Genomic DNA, 18,278 nt, shown 5'->3' on the forward strand with positions numbered 1-18,278 from the left:
CTCTGCCCCTTCGTTCGTGGGTGAGCACAAATGACATGTCCTCCTTCCCCATTAATTATTTGCTCTGTTCCGGTGTTCGTGCCGATGAAACTTGATAGCTAGCTATACATGTGTCTTGAATCATCAGTGTGCGTAACCAATATGTGTCTCCCGTTCGAAAGCGTTATAGTTATAAATATGCATGCATTTGCATATTTATAACCTTGATTTTTTCGAATTGTCCAACGCTATCCATGGACAGCCCGAGTATGTGTAGATTGGGCTCGTTTTCCCATATGCTTTGCTCCGGATCCGACGCATAAATTTCGTCAGTGCCTCCCCTGTTGTTCTCCGGGTACACATCCTCTCTGTTTATTGTAGAGACATGTATCAGGAGAACAGCAGGGAGGTGCTGCCGAAATTTTGCGTCGGATCCGGAGCATAGCATGGGAAAATGAACCCAATATACACATACTCGGGTGGGATTAGGACCTATCATTACCTATTAGAGTGTAGGTTGCATGGACGTAATAAAATTGACAAAGTAGATCAACTGATGAATATATACATGGTGAATTATATATATATTTGTTGTGTGTCCAGTAGCTCTGAAAGTCAAGATGAGTGATCGTGCGTGGATGTATACCAGTCACACTGGTCAGAACAAATGGAGCGCTGAATGGTTCACAAAAACCAAGGGGTTTGTGCAAGCCGCATTTGCAAATGGCCAGAGGAAAACCTGGTGCCCCTGTTTCCGGTGCGGCAATTGGGAAAAGAGGACAGAGGATGAAATGGGCAAACACCTGCAGAAGAGTGGTTTTACGCCCGATTATACGGTGTGGACATATCATGGTGAGTCTGCCCAACGTGACAGAGCTGAGGTGGATCATCGTCGCACCGACGAGCATGGTACCGGGATGGAAAACATGGTGCAAGACTATGATGATGCTCGGGATTCCGACGAGGAGATGGAGGAATCTGCAAAGGCCTTCAATGAAATGTTGGAGTCTTCAAAACGTCCGCTCCACGAGCACACTGAGCTTTGTCAGTTGGATGCCATCTCACAAGTAATGGCTCTGAAGGCTCAGTTCAACTTGGGCAGAGAATGCTACGACGCAATAATGATAGTATTTGGACGCTTTCTACCCAAAGGCCATGTAATGCCTGCAAACCTGTACCAGTCGGACAAAATCCTCCGTGCACTGAAGATGCCCTATGAGAAGATACATGCCTGTGAGAAAGGATGTGCCTTATTTAGGCTTGACTATGCGGACTTGAACTATTGTCCCATTTGCAAGTCTTTCAGGTATGTTGTGGTAGACAACGGTATGGGTGAGAAGACACAGACCAAAATCCCCGTTAGTGTTCTTCGGTATATGCCAATCGTACCAAGACTTCAATGTCTTTTCATGGTCGAAGAGACGGCCAGACAGATGACATGGCACAAAACAGGCAAAAGAACCAAACTAGATGCAGATGGGAATCTGATGATGGTACACACATCGGATGGTGTTGCGTGGAAAAAGTTTGATGAATTACATGCTGACAAAGCGGCAGATCCGAGGCATCCTCGAGTCGGCATCATCTCGTCTGGGTTCAGTGTGTTTGGTATGACGGCACCCAATACAGTTGTTGGCCCGTATTTTTCTTTCCACTCAATCTCCCCCCGGACAGATTATGCAAAGAAAGAACATTTTCCTGACGTTGATAATTCCAGGGCCCAACTATCCGGGGAAAAATATGAATGTGTACATGCAGCCGCTTAAGGACGAATTGCAAGAAGCCTGGGATAATGGGTTCAAGACATACGACGCCTATAGCAAACGGAACTTCATAATGCGTGTCTGGTACATGTACTCGACGCATGACTTGCCAGCGTATGCGCTATTTGTTGGCTGGTGTGTGCATGGAAGGTTCCCGTGCCCCACATGCAAGGGAGCTCTTGAGTTTCGTTGGCTTCAGGCCGATCGCAAGTTTTCTTGCTTCGACATGCATAGACAGTTCCTGGATCCTCGCCATAAGTTCAGGAAAGACAAGAAGAACTTCATTAGAGGTAGAGTTGTCAAAAACTCTGCACCACCTGCGTTGACAGGCCAACAGACCCGGGATCAGTTAAACGCTCTCGAGCCAGATCCAGAGCGTCCAGGGTACTTCAAGGGGTATAATTCTAAGCACGCCTGGACTCACAAGACATGCTTATGGGATCTGTCTTACTTCAAAGACCTCCTTTGCCCACACAACATCGATGTGATGTACACTGAGAAGAATATCGCCGAGGCACTTTTTGGTACATTGTTCGGCATAGATGGGAAGTCAAAGGATAATACTAAGGCTAGAGTTGATCTGGAGGCGCTATGTGATAGGCCGTTACAAAACATGAAAGAACCGAAAGGAAAGCAGAACTGGACGAAGCCAAAGGCATGGTTCAATCTTGGAAGGCTAGCTATGAGGGACATTATCTTGTGGGTGAAAATGCAGTTGATGTTCCCCGATGGGTATGCAACGAATCTAAAGAGGGGAGCGAGTCTTGATAAATTGAAGATATTTGGTCTCAAGAGTCATGATTGGCACATATGGATTGAGCGGGGTAATGCCGGTGATGTTGCGTGGCTTCATCCCTGAGGATGAATGGCTAGTACTGGCAGAACTCAGCTATTTCTTCCGTGTTCTTTGTGCGAAAGAACTATCGCCTGGCATGCTAGAAGAAATGGAAGAGTTGGCGCCGGAGTTGACCTGCAAGTTAGAGAAGATCTTTCCACCGGGCTTCTTTAATCCAATGCAGCATTTGATTTTGCATCTCCCGACCGAGGCAAGATTGGGGGGGGGGGGCGTGCAAAATCGTTGGTGCTACCCAACTGAGAGGATGCAGAAGACGCTTCGACAAAAATGTAAAAATAAACGTAGAATTGAAGCATCGATGGCTGAGGCATTCATCACTAAGGAGGCGGCAAACTTCGTGACAACACACTACGAAGCCAAAAATCGTCATTTGCATAATCCGAAGCCTCGGTACAATGCTGACGAACCTCAAAAGGGTGGATCCAACCTTAGCCTACTCAAAGGGAATCTCGCACCAGCCAGTGGTTCGAAACCAGTATCTTTGGATAACGAAGAATGGCGGACCATTACGTTGTATATCTTCAACAACCTGACAGAAGTGCGGCCGTACATCGAGTAAGTTCTCGGTACATTGTTTCGCAACTTCTATTTCCTTTGAACTGCTCTTATTCCTGGATATTTCATACAGTCGATACATTGCCATATTCTCGTATGGAGCGGTAATCCAAAAGGATTCCGTCGAAGAGTATGAGCTTCTCGCAAAGCAAGGAGGCGGCTATCCCGGTTTAATCTCTTGGTTCAAACAAATGGTAATTTCTATTAGACCATTTCATTACATTCGCTAATTTCTGTCTAATGCAACAATCCTTTCGTATTAAACTTGTAGGCTAATTCAGAGTCTATGGACACCGAATTGAGACAAGTCGCTAATGGTTTTGACTATAAGGTCCGTTCATTTGACAAATACGACATCAACGGGTATCGCTTTTGTACCTATGGCAAAGAGCTATCTATGGCCGACCGAAAGTCTACAAATTGTTGTGTATTTGCTATCGGCGAAGGAGGTACCGAGTATTATGGGAGAGTTGAAGCAATTTATGAACTTATATTCTATGGTGACAACCCACCGAATGTCGTACTCTTCAAATGTTATTGGTTTCAGCCGAAGGAGACTAGAAGGACTCATGAACATATAGGGCTAGTTGAAATCAAACAAAGCACCCATTTAGATGTTCCTGATGTCTATATTACGGCTCAACAGGCGACCCAAGTATTCTATCTACCGTGGGCCCGCCAAACTAATCCAAATCTGAAAGGTTGGGATGTCGTTTATGAAGTGCCGCCACGTGCTAGACTATCTCCCCCAAAGCAAGAGGATTATGAACCTCACATTAACCCAGACACATATGAAGGAGAATTCTTCCAAGAGACACGTCTTTCCAAAAAACATTTCAAGAACCGCTATACTTCACCCCAAAATATTGAAGTACATAGCGACAGTGAATCCGACATCAACCCAGAGGAGGAACAAGAAGAGCCGAAACAAGAAGAGGTTACTGCTACAGATGACCTGTCAATGCTTGACCGATTACGTCAAGGTGGCCTTCCACATGTTGATGCCACTGAACCTTATGAGCCCCTCATTGATTATAGTGATGATGATGATTATGCATTTATTGATGATAGTGATCGAGATTATTAGTAGTGTTAGGTATATAATTTTTTTATGTTGTACTTGATGATGATACACTTAAGTGATATACATATTATTATTCATGTCGGTATTTTTTTTATGTTGTACTAATTTCGTTTACTCTTTGTCATGGCAGGTGTTGAAAAATGGTGGGCGCTGGTAAGTTTCTTCTAGTGTTTTGCTTAACAAATGCATAAAGACCTAGACTTAGCCTTATTTCCTCCCATATGCTTACCACAATGACCTAGAGTTAGCTTCTTTTCCTCCAAAATGACTTAATAAGCTTACTGACCTCCAAAACCATCCATTTTACCTAAGTTAGCTCTGAAACGATCTATACTTAGCTTTGTTTCCTCCAAAATGACCTAAGTTAGCTCTAGTATGCTTAGTTAACTAGGTTTGCTCAATAATGACATGTACTTAGCTTACTTATGTCAAAAATGGCATAATTAGCTTAGTTAGCTCATAAACAATCCATTTTGCCTAAGTTAGCTCTTAAATGACCCATTATACCTTAGTTAGCTCATAAATGATCCATTTTACCCAAGTTAGCTCTAAAATAACCCATTTTACCTAGACTAACTCCAAAATGATCCATTTTACCTATGTTAGCTCTAAAATGACCCATTTTACCTAGGTTAGCCCCAAAATGACCCATCTTACCTAGGTTAGCTCCAAAATGATGCATTTTACCCAAGTTAGCTCTAAAATGACCCATTTTACCTAGATTAGCTCATAAACGATCCATTTCACCTAGGTTAGCTCATAAACGATCCATTTTACCTAGTTTAGCTCCAAAATGACCCATCACACCTAGGTTAGCTCTAAAATGATGCATTTTACCAAAGTTAGCTCATAAACGATCTATTTCACCTAGGTTAGCTCATAAACGATCCATTTCACCTAACTTAGCTCAAAAACGATCCATTTCACCTAGGTTAGCCCCAAAATGACCCATCTTACCTAGGTTAGCTCTAAAATGATGCATTATACCTAAGTTAGCTCATAAACGATCTATTTCACCTAGGTTAGCTCATAAACGATCCATTTCAACTAAGTTAGCTCATAAATGATCCATTTCACCTAAGTTAGCTCATAAATGGCATATACTTCTTCTTCTAGTCACCTTTTTCTAACTTTCTTATTTGCGTTTTTGCAGATTTCATTCACTTCACGGAAGCTAGCTTGCTATGATGGAGTGCTTATTTTTTCTTTCATTCTCCTCTAGTATTCTTCTAGCTTGCTATCATGGAACTTGCTATTTTGATGAAACTTTGCATTGTAATATGTATGGATGGAACAATGTGTATGTGCAACTTGCTATGTATGAATGGACAGAACTATATATGTATGCACGATGAAACTTATGTACTGGATATGTCATATGTTTGCTGTTAAATAGCCCTGTGATATATATATATATATATATGTCATATATTTGCTGTGAAAATTGCTGGATTTAAAAAAAACAGAAAAAAGAGGCACCTTTGCCATCAGCCGCTGATGGCAAAGGCGCCTTTGCCGTCCGTCGCTGATGGCAAAGGCACATTTGCCTACAGTGGCAGACGGCAAAGACTTGTCCCGCAGTGACGTCCAGCTGACGTCATTCGGCGGACGACAAAGGCCGGATGCTCTTTGCCGTCAGCGGCGGACGGTAAAGGCTGTCGTTAGCCGCCTAACGGACTAACAGCACATTTATTGCCGTCGGCTTTCTTTGCCGTCCGTCGCTGATGGCAAAGGCTCCTTTGTCGTCCACTTCAGAAAGCAGACGGCAAAGAAGCTCTTTGCCGTAGCCTACTTTGCCGGAGCCTTTTGCCGTCCGCGGCAGACGGCAAAGGCCTTTGCCGTCCGCCATCCTTGCCTTTGCCGTCTGCCACCGTCTGCCGTGGCAGACGGCAAAGTAGCTGATTCCTGTAGTGTTACTCTGCACAAGACTTGTGACAACTTGTGTGTGACCGAAACGCCTCACATAATACTCTCCTTCACTCTTCCCTGGCATCGGTTGTTGGCCTAATTAGCACCTGGGCATCATGATCCCCTTATCGGTGAAGCACTAGCCTGCCGAGACGCCATGCTCTTTGCGATGAAGCAAGGGTGTTCTTTAGAGATCAAATCGTATTGTCAAACCGATGTGGATGACTGGAATGGAAGGAGTAACCGATCAGCCGGGGTTCTCATTATCATCACATACATGAACACCTATCTCTCACATTTTCAGGGTTTCGAGCTGAAGTTGAAAGGAATAGAAGCTAATGAGGTGTGGCACATAAGTTAGCTCGACATGCCATATCTTGTGTCATGCAAAATGTAACCTTTATCGTCATCCCTTAGTTTTTTGAGTGACGTTTTGCACTCGGACAATGTACCAGGGATGAATGGATAAAATGCCTTCAAAGGGCGGTAGTACTTGACAAAAAAAAAACATTCATCCGAATCTCCTGTGTGGAGTCGTGTGTGTACGCTGACCATTTTCCCAGTCCCCTCCCCTCCCCTCTCCGATCGACACGCCGCCCGCCCCGTCCCGTCCCTCTCCATTTTCCACTCTCACTCCCCGCAGTCCCCCGCTCGAAGCCTCCAAAACCCTACCGAACTCCGCCCCGCCAGCCATGGCGCCGCCCCCCACCTCCGGTAAGCGGCCCCAACCCCCCGACCCTGCGTCCTGCCCGTGCTGGCCCTAACTCCGGCCCCTCCCCTCCCCTCTCTGCAGGCCCGCAGCAGCGGCGGCTCCTCCAGGCGGCGGCCGACGGCGACCTCCGCCTCTTCAAGAGTACGCCCGCGCCTCCCTTCCCCGTGCTGGTTTCTCCATTGGTTGGTCGCGCATCTGTCTGTTTGTGCCCGAGCCTGATTTGGGTGGGATTTGCCCCCAGGCATCGCGAGCGCGCTGGACGGCGGGAAGGGCCGCGTCAAGGAGGCGGTGGAGGCCGTCAGGAATTGCGGCGCCGGGGCGCTGCACACCGCCGCCGGCCGCGGGAGGACCCCGATGTGCGCGTACTTGGTCGAGGAGCTTGGCGTGGACGTCAATGCTGCAGACGACAAAGGTGATCTGTGACTCTGTACCACTCTGGCTCCCTCCTTTCACAAAAGTATAACCATGGCTCCTTTATGTTTGATGAGATTAGCTCGTGCTGTCTAATCACGGCTCTAGAAAATAGATCTTGGTGGTTCACCTGCATTGCGTTCAACTATGTACCTGAAATGTACCATGTAAACTAAAATTAGATAGATTTGGCAATTTTTTTACTTCGTTAAGTTTAGGGGCTCGGTTAGAAATGACACTTTTTTAGAGGAACAAATATACTCCACTAAAGGATACTCGGCCGTATCCTCCTCTAAGTTATAGTCAAACTTGAAGCTGGGACCGGGCATGACAGAGCTTCAAGTTTCGTCATCTTGGTTGAGTTGTACGCAAAATTCAGACGAAATTTCAGTCCTCTCGGTGGACACCTTCTTTAGAGATCAGAAGATTCATCGTTTCAGGGTCGTCTATATAGCAAGCTAGCTAGTCTTAATTATGCGCGGTGACCTCAGCAACGGCTCTGCTTGCGGAATGGAAAGAGGGAAGATTAATGGCCGCATAGCGTACAAATTATGTGCCATCGACCCATCAGATTGATGGCATGATCACCAGGGTACGAAAAGCTATGTCATGATGTGGTTTCAGTAGGCCTTACTGGCTAGACACTTGAGATCATCAAATCAGCAGCAACCAAGTTACCTTAATGTGATGATGCTTTATTTCTATTGCATCATAGTGACAGTTTGTTTTCTTTCTTTGGGAAAGGCAGAAACCCATCTGCAAGGGTTTTCAAATGCGCACTTGCAAGGCTAATCCTCATGTTCATACCCATCTAGTTGATCCACTGTAGAGCCAGTACACGCTGGAGCCTTGCTGGACGTCCACGCAGGCGCCACATCAGTGGTCAGCAGGCCAAACCAAGCCAGGGTTTTCTGAAACCACATTAACACTTGCAGGCGTTTGAATGCAAGGAGCGGCGCAATTGCAAGTGATACAACTCCCCCTGACTTGTAGTTTTTCTTTTTTGCCATTTCCCTTTTTTTTATTACATCATGGTGCATATTTACTGTTAGTTTGTCGCTGTGTAAGATTATGCAGAGGAATAAGTAGACTTCAGTGTGTTTTTGTTGCTACTGTTAAATTTTGTTTCATTCTTTTCCGTTCTAAAAGTGTACCTGAAATCAACAGGATGCTCTTCCTTGTGGAAGCTCATCAAAATGCACAAGTGTTTGTGAATGGCTTGAGACAATTAATGTTCATGTCCTATATTCCCAAAGGGCGGGATATTAATCCCATTATCTTGTAACTTCAGTAAGCTATTGTTATGTTATAAATCCTTCAGATTTATAGTATGAGATAGAGTCATGTTTCAGAGTAAACATGGATAATCTTAGTACAAAATTTCTTATTTTGGTCAGAACATATGATTTGGTTTATGATGATTTCGATAGGTGCTACACCTCTGACTTATGCACTTCGTTGGCGGGCTGTGGATACTGTGAGGTATCTCTTTGATCATGGTGCCGATGCAGAAAAGCCTGGTGAACAAGGTTTTACCCCTCTTCATGTGGCAGCTGGAGCAGGTCCCCCCCCCCCCCCTGGTGCATATATATGTCATATTTCTATTTGTTCATACTATTATGTGCACATATCACCACTTTTGTAAGAGTTATTTGTCAACTTGTTTTGGTAACATGCAGATTATGAAATTTACTACTAGTATTCTTCTTCTTTCTTTGTCCTTGATGACTTCTTCTGGTCTTCGAAGTTTCACTACCAATCGGTGTGCCGTGTGTTTGTGAGTAGCAGTGACGAAATGATACTAGGATAATCGTTTTCCCTGAGTAGCAATTAAACAATTCTGTTCATTTTACTGTTAAATATGTTTCCTTAACCTGTCGTAACCTGCTAGTATTATTGTTTACTGTATTGCATGGAGTGTCTTACGTATGTGGATTCAAGTGTGGTACTGTGACTGAATATTAGATGTCCAATCTGAATTAGCATTCGATACACATCTGGTTGGTATTCGAGTTTGGTTTGTAATAATATATGGATGTGATCAATCTAGTTTTCACCACTATACCTTTAGAATTATACTGTTTATACGTCTAATATTCTGTATTTCTAAATCAGGATTGTGTGAAATGATAGAAGTCTTGCTCTCAAAAGGAGCTGATGTTAATTGCTTTTCTTACCGTGGGACACTACTGCATTCTGCTATTATCGGAAAGCAGGTTGCTGCCGTGAAGCTCTTGTTGGATCATCATGCGGATGTAAGTTCCATGTCATGCCTTTTCTATGCTTGGTATTGTTTGATCTGCTATGTTAGCAACATGCTTGTAATTTTTGCAAGATGGTGTGACATTTTTTTTTTGTCTATCATCTTCACATTTTTAGAAAAATCAGTTATGTAGCACTGAGATGGCATGTTTTCTAAAGTAATACAGTGTACTGAAGTATTTTGATGATGTTTAATACCATTTAAATTTTCAACCATAAGTTTTATTTGGGGACGGGTAGCGAACCAAAATTTCCTTTGTTGGAACATGCCTGCAAACTTTCATCACGTGGCATTATCATTTTCTGTTTTTTCTTTGACAGTGTAACAAGCCAGTGTCCCTACATTATACACCTCTTATCGCTGCTCTCCATGCCCGCTCGCTGAAATGTGTGAAGCTTCTGATTGAGGTAATCCATATCCTTCCTATATCTAATTGGAATTTGCTTTATTGAACTCTTGTGAATGCAGCAGTTAATAGTAAGTCTCTGAGGTTGTGCAATTTATGGCACACTTATTTTATCATTTCCAATATGCTTATGCAATTTCTTCTGAATTAGGCGGGTGCTGATGCGAAGGGTGTTCCTCCGCTAACCCCCTTAGTAGTTGCTGCAAATGATGGTTTAACTGATTTCTACGAACCTTTACTTCGGGCTGGTGCTGATCCTGATGTTCGTGATGATGTAAGTTGTTTCTCATGTTTTGTTCTGCTTCTATGTGCATGCTCTTCACACCATGAAATGATTGCTACACACAGGAAGCTTTACTAAGCAACTAGTTTAGTGTTGGTATCCAGACTTCTGAAAGATGGTCTATTTCTTGATTCAACTAACGGATATTACTATTCATATTTGGTGTCCAATGATAGTTCCATCTGAGTGCATTTGCAACAGGATTGGAACTATGAAGCTCGAGATATATAATCTTGATTGCATTCTACACAATCCTTCATATTTCTTCTTTTTTGTCCCATACTTGTGTTCAGATTGTCTGTTAGATTGTAGTTGGACATATGTTGAAAGGTTGATATGATATGTAACTATCATGTTAGCTTTTGTCATGGGCGTGGGCAGCTCAGAAGGCGCATAGCAGCAGACTGGCTGTAATGCAAGCATGGGTCATTTCCACATGGTTGTACACCTGGCCGGCTGCAAGTTAGATCCAAAATTAGGGAGTCATATGAGTCTGCGAGTGGAAAATTTATTTTCATAATTCTGAAATCTTACATAGTTTATAATGATGTCAGGCTGTGACATTCTGCATACAATATCTTTGAGTCATATGTGGGAGCTCTCTTGGAGATGAAATTTCATTTATTTATTTTCTTATAAACAGCAAGATAGATTATCTGATAAATGTGATGCTGATTTGTTTGATAACTTATCGAAAAAATTAAGATAACCTGTGAACTAAGGAACTCTTATGTACCATGACCTCTGGTCACAAATAGTTGCTGTTTTGAACATTGAGAAGGCCTCCAAATTGGAATATGAAACTTCGAAACCAGTTTCTATTGTAACGTAATTATGGAATCTAATACGGTTATAATATCTCAAAAGTTTGCTTTGAGAAAAATCTTCACGTATAACTTTCAGTTTTGAAATATATTTATAGTTCAAATTTCAAAGGTTTGACTACATGTATATCCAAAGTGGCATTACTTGTGACCCGAGGAAGTTTGCGTGAAGTTTGCAGAAGTGATTGTGAATTTATGGTTTAATAAATTCAGTGCAGTGAAATGTGAGCTTTGCAATGTCCAATTTACGCCAGATGTTTTGTCTGATGGACGGCTTGTAGCAGAAATATTAAGAGGTGCCTCACATTTGTTTGATCTTAAATGTATAACGACTGAATTGATTGGGGCAGCCTTCGGTAGTGGTCGTCATCCTATACGTGTCTGTACTTCTGTTAGTATACCTTTCCCTCGAGTAAAATGTTGTTTTGCTTTATTATTAACAGGGAGGTCAGCTGCCAATAGAGATTGCTGCACGTAACAATAGACGGAAAGATGTTGAGATCCTTTTTCCAGTAACATCTCATATTCCCTATGTGCGTGATTGGAGTGTTGATGGGATACTTGCTTATGTCAAATCAGTGCCGAAGGAGGAGGTATGAGTTAATTCTAGGATCATTGGCAATTGGCACATCTAAGATTATTATCATGTCTTAATACATTCTGGAGCATTTTCTACTCTTTAGAGTCTTCAGTGCATGTTTGTGAACTGCACCTTTGAATGGCACTAATTCAATTGGATTACTGGACCAGTGGCGGAGCGTGACACGCAATTAAGGGGGGCCAAAATTTAAACCAAAAGCAATATGTGCTTGAAAATAGGTCTGAATCATACAAAAGTACATGTCAATTGAATATATCTTGCTCCTTGCATCCTTTGCATGTTCGGCTCATTTGCGGTAGTCGGCAGCTCACTTTGGCGGTGGCACGCAGCAGCACAAGATGTTCCGTGTGCTGATGCAGCAGCTGGCGTGGCGGCTAGGCAGCGGTTGGCCCTCCAAGCCATGAACAGGGAGAAATAAAATTGGGAATTGAGAGATGATCTAGAAATCAAATCGCCATGGATGTAGGCATAGAGATGAGTTGAAACCAAAACACCACCACAGGTGATGTTGTTCCGGAAAAAAATGAGAGACAAAGTAAGACTTCCGATCTGTTTTCTGTTTTCGCTGTTGCAAGTTGCGAAGAGTTTTTTCAAGAGAGGAGCCATCATTTGAAAAAAAAAAGGCGATCTAGAGTAAAGCTCCATGTATGTGGAGCTACCAGTACAAATATCAATCAAGCTGCTTCTTTTTTATTAGAAAAATCAATCAAGCTGCTTTGGGTAGCTAGCTTTGCAAATATAATATCCACCCGGTAAATCAATTTGGTGCGCTAAAGTTAACATATCACTGATGGAATGTACCAAAAAGCTTAATATACATAGTCAAAACTTGTTTGCACTTTTGGAGGAGGGAGGGGGGGGGGGGGTCTCACAACCCCCTTTGGCCTCCAAGAGGCTCCGCCAGTGGACTGGACTATCAAGTGGTTAAGTCATGGAAAAATTCATCTCAATAGGACTGACTGGATGAATTCCAAATCGACATAAGCTTTCTCTCTTAAAAAGTTGAATTTCTTTTAATCTTCAATTGTAGTTTTAGCTGTTTGAAAGGGTTTCATTCCATTAGCACTTAAAAGTTTTTTTTTTTCTGAAAAAAAATCAATCAATAGTGTTCATTGCATTATGGATAAATTTTTACTGGAGGAGAAAAAAATGTGGAGACAAATGTTTGCCCTACCTTACTTGAAGTGTCCTTGTGTTTTTTTCCCACTTAATCTTACATATAATTACTAATCTGAAAATGTTGAATTGACATACGCACTAGGGAGCACTGCAGAATTTTTTTTGGGGACCGAAACAGGAGGGAATTCCCCTACGATGCTTTTCTTAAGTGGAAAAAATTATGTCCAGGAAAAAAATGTACAGGATCGACAGTTACAAAGAAGGCATCCAGCTACACATTTATTTCACTGCAGATAATTTACTTTAGGGTGGTGTGAACTGTGTGGTCTCAGTTTGTATGATCACGCTCTTCTGAGTTTGAATATTTCAGGATGACCCGTTATACAAAATGGGGCCAGCTTATCTGAAACTGGAAGGAACCAAGGCTTACAAGAGAAAAGATTATGTTTCTGCAATAAATTTCTACTCCATGGTATGTGTTGTATTGTGCTCTTTTACCCAATTCCAAATTAATCAGCCCTGCAAAAAAATTCTCTTAATTTATCATTATGGTTTAGGAACTCATAGATGAATGGCTTGCAGAATTTCGAATCTCCTTCAATAATCCAAATAATAATATAACGCGAATTTTCATTCATTCATCTGGTGCAATCACATCTGTTTTTTCAAATTCAATAATCAATAGTGTGAATCTGTGCATAGGCTGCCTCCTTTGATAACAGAGCTAGATCCCCACCAAAACAGAAAGCTGCTGTCGTTGTCTAACAGGCATATGTTTGTAAAGCTCAGGAACCGGTACATGGCTTGCCTCACATTGTAAATAAATGGGAATTGTCTTTGTGATTTATTTGTTTGTGCTATTAACAAAACTCCATTTGTGCCATAAGAAAAGATTTCATCAACCCACGTAAATGATATGATTACTCTTGTATCTAGTTAGTAGTCGCCAATGTTTTTATGGCGTAACGCGTTTTATGGCGACCGACCTTATAACGCTTATGGCGTATGGTCTGGCGACATCATAGACACAACCTTATGGCGAATGATAGCAAATTAAATCACAACTTCATAGGTATAACCTAACTCTATAATATGTATGACAACAAACTGAAGCAACATGCAGTCAGGCAGTACATGTACATCACATATTCAGAAATTAGAACAGAGAGGACAGATACAGAAGAAACAGAGCACTAGCATGGGGAGGAAGAGCAAGGAGAAGGAGAGGGGGACGGGGGCAGCCAGGGAGATACCTTGATGGTCACCTGATGCACGTAGGAGAGGAGCAATGGTGCTGGATTGGAGCAGAAGCGCTACCCTGCAGCTGGATCTGGAGGGGAAAGGGGCTGGCGGAAGGAGGGGAAAGGGGGGTGGCGGGAGGAGGGGAAAGGGGTCGCAGGGATGGGGGGAAGGTGTTGCGGAAGGGGAGCTTGCTGCCGTTGGCCATTCGCCGAAGAGGACGAGGTCGGAACTCGAGGTACGCAGCTATTTCAACCTGCCATTGAGAGCCGTCTGGGGGTCGCCGCCCGCCATGGGGCCGCCAGGGCTCGCTGTCCGCCATGGGGAGCCGGCGTAGAGGCGGCCACTGGCTCGGTGGCATCGTGCAGCACGGGTCGGCAGTGAGCGTAGAGAGGCAGGGAGAGAAGGAGGTGAAGCGGAGGAGCGGCCAGGGTTGAGCCCTGGTGAACGCCGGCGGGCGGCTCGCCTGCCGGGGGAGGCGGCGTCGCGATGTCCGGGCAGGAGAGCTCGGGAGCTAGAGGAGCCCCGCCAATGGCTGCCTGATCTGGAGCAGGGACCCATTGCTTTTTGCAAAAAAATGCAGGACCTGATTGCTTCCTTAAATTTGTGTGCAGGCCCACCCCTAACGGTCAAACAAGCAGAGCTCTTACACGCAGGGCCCAGCTGTCATAATCGCAATCAATTGATAAGCACTCGGCGATTTGTGTTTTTTGAAACAGCCGATCCCAATAAATCCGGTAGATTTTTGGAACCCTAACCTGAATTGTAGTAGTTTTATGCTATTTACTCCTCTCTCTTTCCCTCTCCCTCTCTATGTGGAGAGCTCTTTCCTTCCTGCCGCTGGCTGATGGTTTCCGCGCGCGCACGCCAATTTCTCCCGCCGCTGGCTGCTGTTCTCACGCGCGCGAGCTCACCTAGTCCATGGCGTCTAATTTCTGGTATGGCGGCCAAAAACGCGTCATATGGACAACCTACGGACGCCACACGTGTATGGTGGACGCCACAAGTCAAACGTATCGCGAGCCTGGATGCTTCAGGCTATGACCGCGCCACACTGTTATATTGGCGCCAAATTCATTCCACAAAAGTTAGACATGCTGTTGGTATCTTCACAGAATATTTGCTTTGTTAATTGCCTTCAGCTCTGTTTGTTTCAGAACATTTGTCCGCTGAATGAAGGATATTCGTGCTGTTTCTGGCCCTATTAGTACTTCCCTCTGACCAGATCAAGAGGAGTAGTTTGTTTTCTTTTGTAAAGTGAGCCCAAGGAAATAGGCCTGAGTGGGGAAACATGATTTTAGATTTTAGTTATTTTTCTGTTCACTGAAAATAATATGGGAGACCACTACTTATGATTGTAGTTATGGCAGTATTTTCCAGTCTCTACCCCTATTCTAATGATAGAAAAGGTTACATGGTTGTGGCATGTTTTTCAACAGTGATATCTGGTTATTTAGCATTAATATTTTCTAGTTTGAGTGCTAAATTAGTCTTTGGCTTGGACAAACGTAGTGAAATGGAGGGAGTACAATAGTATATAGCACCAAGTCAGACTGAATGATCCACTGTGCTCTAGTGTGTTGAAATATACCGTGTTGTATTTGGATTATGTGGATGGATCAAATCGGCTAAGGCTTATGGGCTCACTACATGCTTTTCATGGCACCAACCGCTAAACCAACCCGATGAATCGATTAACCAGATCAATTACCTGATTAAACGTGTTGGCCTACTCATTTCACAAGACTCTAACTGAGGGGGCCTTGAATTTGAACTTGACCGGTTAAATTGAGCTATGTGGCAAGTTTTGGAGTATTTTGCAATCCTTAACATACTATATTGTAAATCCTCATGAGTTCAGAATAGATGTCAGTATGAAATCTGCATGAGTTCAGAACTTTATATAGAGAGAAAGCTGTAATCTGAATGGATGCCTTAACCAAGTCCACTTTATATATTTCGATTTTTGAGTCTCCAATAGTCGGAAACCCAGTTTACCATCCTGACTCTCAACTACCTAACAATTTCTTGCGTACAGACGTGAGTAAAAGTTTAATCCTGTATGTAATGGCAGCTTTAGCAACGTGACAGTTGCAAGTGTGATTTGTTATTGCAGGCAATCAAGCTTAACCCTGGAGATGTAACCTTGCATTCAAATAAGAGCCTTTGCTGGATTAACCTGGGGGAAGGAGACAAGGCCTTGGAGGACGCCGAGTTTTGCAGGATGATACGGCCTGATTGGCCAAAGGCCTGTTACAGGCAAGGGGCTGCCCAAATGTTATTGAAGGTGAGATAAAACTTCACAATTTAGCTACTCCTGCTGTGCTGCTGTGGCCAATCCGTTTTTATCTCCTCATGACCACTGCAATTCATCTGTCTTCAGAACTATGAAAAGGCATGTGAAGCATTCCAAGATGGTCTGAAGTTGGACCCAACAAATGTTGAGATTGAGAATGCATTACGGTACCATACTTATCCCTATCTTTGTGTCTATCTGTGTCGGAATTTTCAGCAGGGTGCCGTTAAATGGTCGCCTTCACAAATAGCCCGCTATAGCTGATTTGGAGGCCTATCGCTATTTTTCATAGCCCGCTATTTAAAACATTGTTTTTTAGTGTGCGGTTCAGGGAACCGGAGGTGAGACAATGCGACATGAAGCAGGCTAGTATGGACGTACTCCTCCTTGCGTATTCCGGTGATTTTTTGTTTTGCGCCTTCCAGTAATTATCTTCCAGGCAAATTATGTTATATAGAATTGCATACAAGTGTTCCTAAGATTTTACATGCTACAAGCTTCAGGGCAAAATATCTTTAATTTGTAGTTCCATTATGTATTTTATTTATCTTCCATAACTGAAATTTTTCCCTTAAAAAGTATATATTCTTTTAGGGTAATAAGTAATAACCATGCTCACTTTTTTATTGAATCAATATGTCGTCAAGGTGTGGTTGCAGTAAGGCCTGTGAAATGCCCAACACACAGTGCTCAAGACCCGATTTGCGGCAGCGTGGATGAATGTGTCCAAGAATGCGGCGATGAAGGCTACCATTTTGGGATGTGCAGCCATTGCAAATGTTTCTGCTTCAACTGCAGCTCATCACTTGACGCTAAACCGGCACCCGGAGCCTTGAGTCCTTGAACGAGTAAGCACCTAATCTAAAAAGCTGCATCAATAAACAAAAATTGATATCCTTTTCCTTTGTTTTTCTTCTTTGGTCCTTTGTATGTGGATGGTCAAAGAGGATCTTGTGTTCTATATATATTAACGTGGGATAGCGGAACCCATTCAGCCGATTTGTATGGAAAATAAAAGTCCTCCTAAATTAGCACTTCTGTGCAAAAGTGCATGGATGCCTTTAGTTCCAAGTCCACAATAAAACAATCACAAGTGGCCGATTAATCGTCCAAATCGGAGTTTGTGTGTATCAGTCATACGGGCATGAAACTAGTGGCTAGAGTAAAATACGAACTAATAATGTTAGCAGTGATGTAATCCGGTCTTAAATTACGGATCAAACAAAAAACTATCGAATGGAAAGATCTGCACATCTTAGGATGGAATTTCCTAATCAGGTTTTGACCTATGGCTTCCGCACAAAAAAGAAAAAAAGAACGAGGTTATGTATGATGGATCAAGCAAAAATAAATTCTCCAGCAGCAGGATAGCTCATATCTCTCATCTCTACTTGGACCTCAGCATTCTAAAGCATGGATTATCATCAGGGAGGCAGCCTACTAAGCGACAAGGATAAGCATGAGGAATGGTTGACCCTGCAGCCTCATAGTTGAAGTTTAATAAGGGTATCTCCGACACCGGCCACCAAAATAAACATAGTATTTGTCCACGGAAGCGTCCGTATAAAGTGATACGGGAGCCACCACCTCATGCCTGCCGTAAATCTTCGCCTGCAATCAAACAAAGCCCGACATAATTCATGTAAACACGAATATTCGCCTGCAATACAAACAAGCCGGACATAATTTCACTAGTGCAGAATCGGTCTCTAGCGCCGGTTCGTAACGGCCTTTAGTGCCGGTTCCATAACCGGCATTAATGGGTGGGGACTAAAGTATACTAGCTAGCTAAAAATCATCATATATAGTCGTTATTACCACTATTTAATCATCATAGTAATTACCGCTATCTAATCACCACCAACACTAGCTTAAAGAAGAAACATTCACTTGTACCAGAAGCAAAGATATCATCGAGTTCAACATGGTCATGATATTATAAGCGTTCGTAACACCACAAAAGCAAATCACTCTTTGAA

The 18,278-nt window shown here is 43.1% G+C and overlaps 1 protein-coding gene across 6 annotated transcripts; it reads left to right on the top strand.

Moving 5' to 3' along the window:
- Positions 1 to 6,739: 6,739 nt before the first annotated feature.
- LOC109773787 (uncharacterized) lies at positions 6,740 to 17,363 on the top strand. 6 transcript variants are annotated; one of them, XM_045228818.2, is made up of 13 exons: positions 6,740 to 6,859; positions 6,939 to 6,998; positions 7,099 to 7,269; positions 8,699 to 8,830; positions 9,384 to 9,523; positions 9,852 to 9,938; positions 10,089 to 10,211; positions 11,488 to 11,637; positions 13,135 to 13,236; positions 16,120 to 16,290; positions 16,387 to 16,466; positions 16,619 to 16,698; positions 16,947 to 17,363. In XM_045228818.2, exons 1-13 carry the CDS (start codon positions 6,838 to 6,840, stop codon positions 17,141 to 17,143), a joined length of 1,515 nt encoding a protein of 504 aa, XP_045084753.2. In that variant the 5' UTR covers positions 6,740 to 6,837; the 3' UTR covers positions 17,144 to 17,363. The 6 variants fall into 6 exon arrangements, with proteins under 6 accessions (XP_045084753.2, XP_073354543.1, XP_073354544.1 ...); XM_073498442.1 differs by having other exon boundaries at positions 16,959 to 17,363; XM_073498443.1 differs by having other exon boundaries at positions 16,631 to 16,698.
- The last annotated feature ends 915 nt before the right edge of the window (positions 17,364 to 18,278 follow it).

Source organism: Aegilops tauschii, chromosome 5 (assembly GCF_002575655.3).
Source record: "Aegilops tauschii subsp. strangulata cultivar AL8/78 chromosome 5, Aet v6.0, whole genome shotgun sequence".
NCBI classification, from domain to species: domain Eukaryota; kingdom Viridiplantae; phylum Streptophyta; class Magnoliopsida; order Poales; family Poaceae; genus Aegilops; species Aegilops tauschii.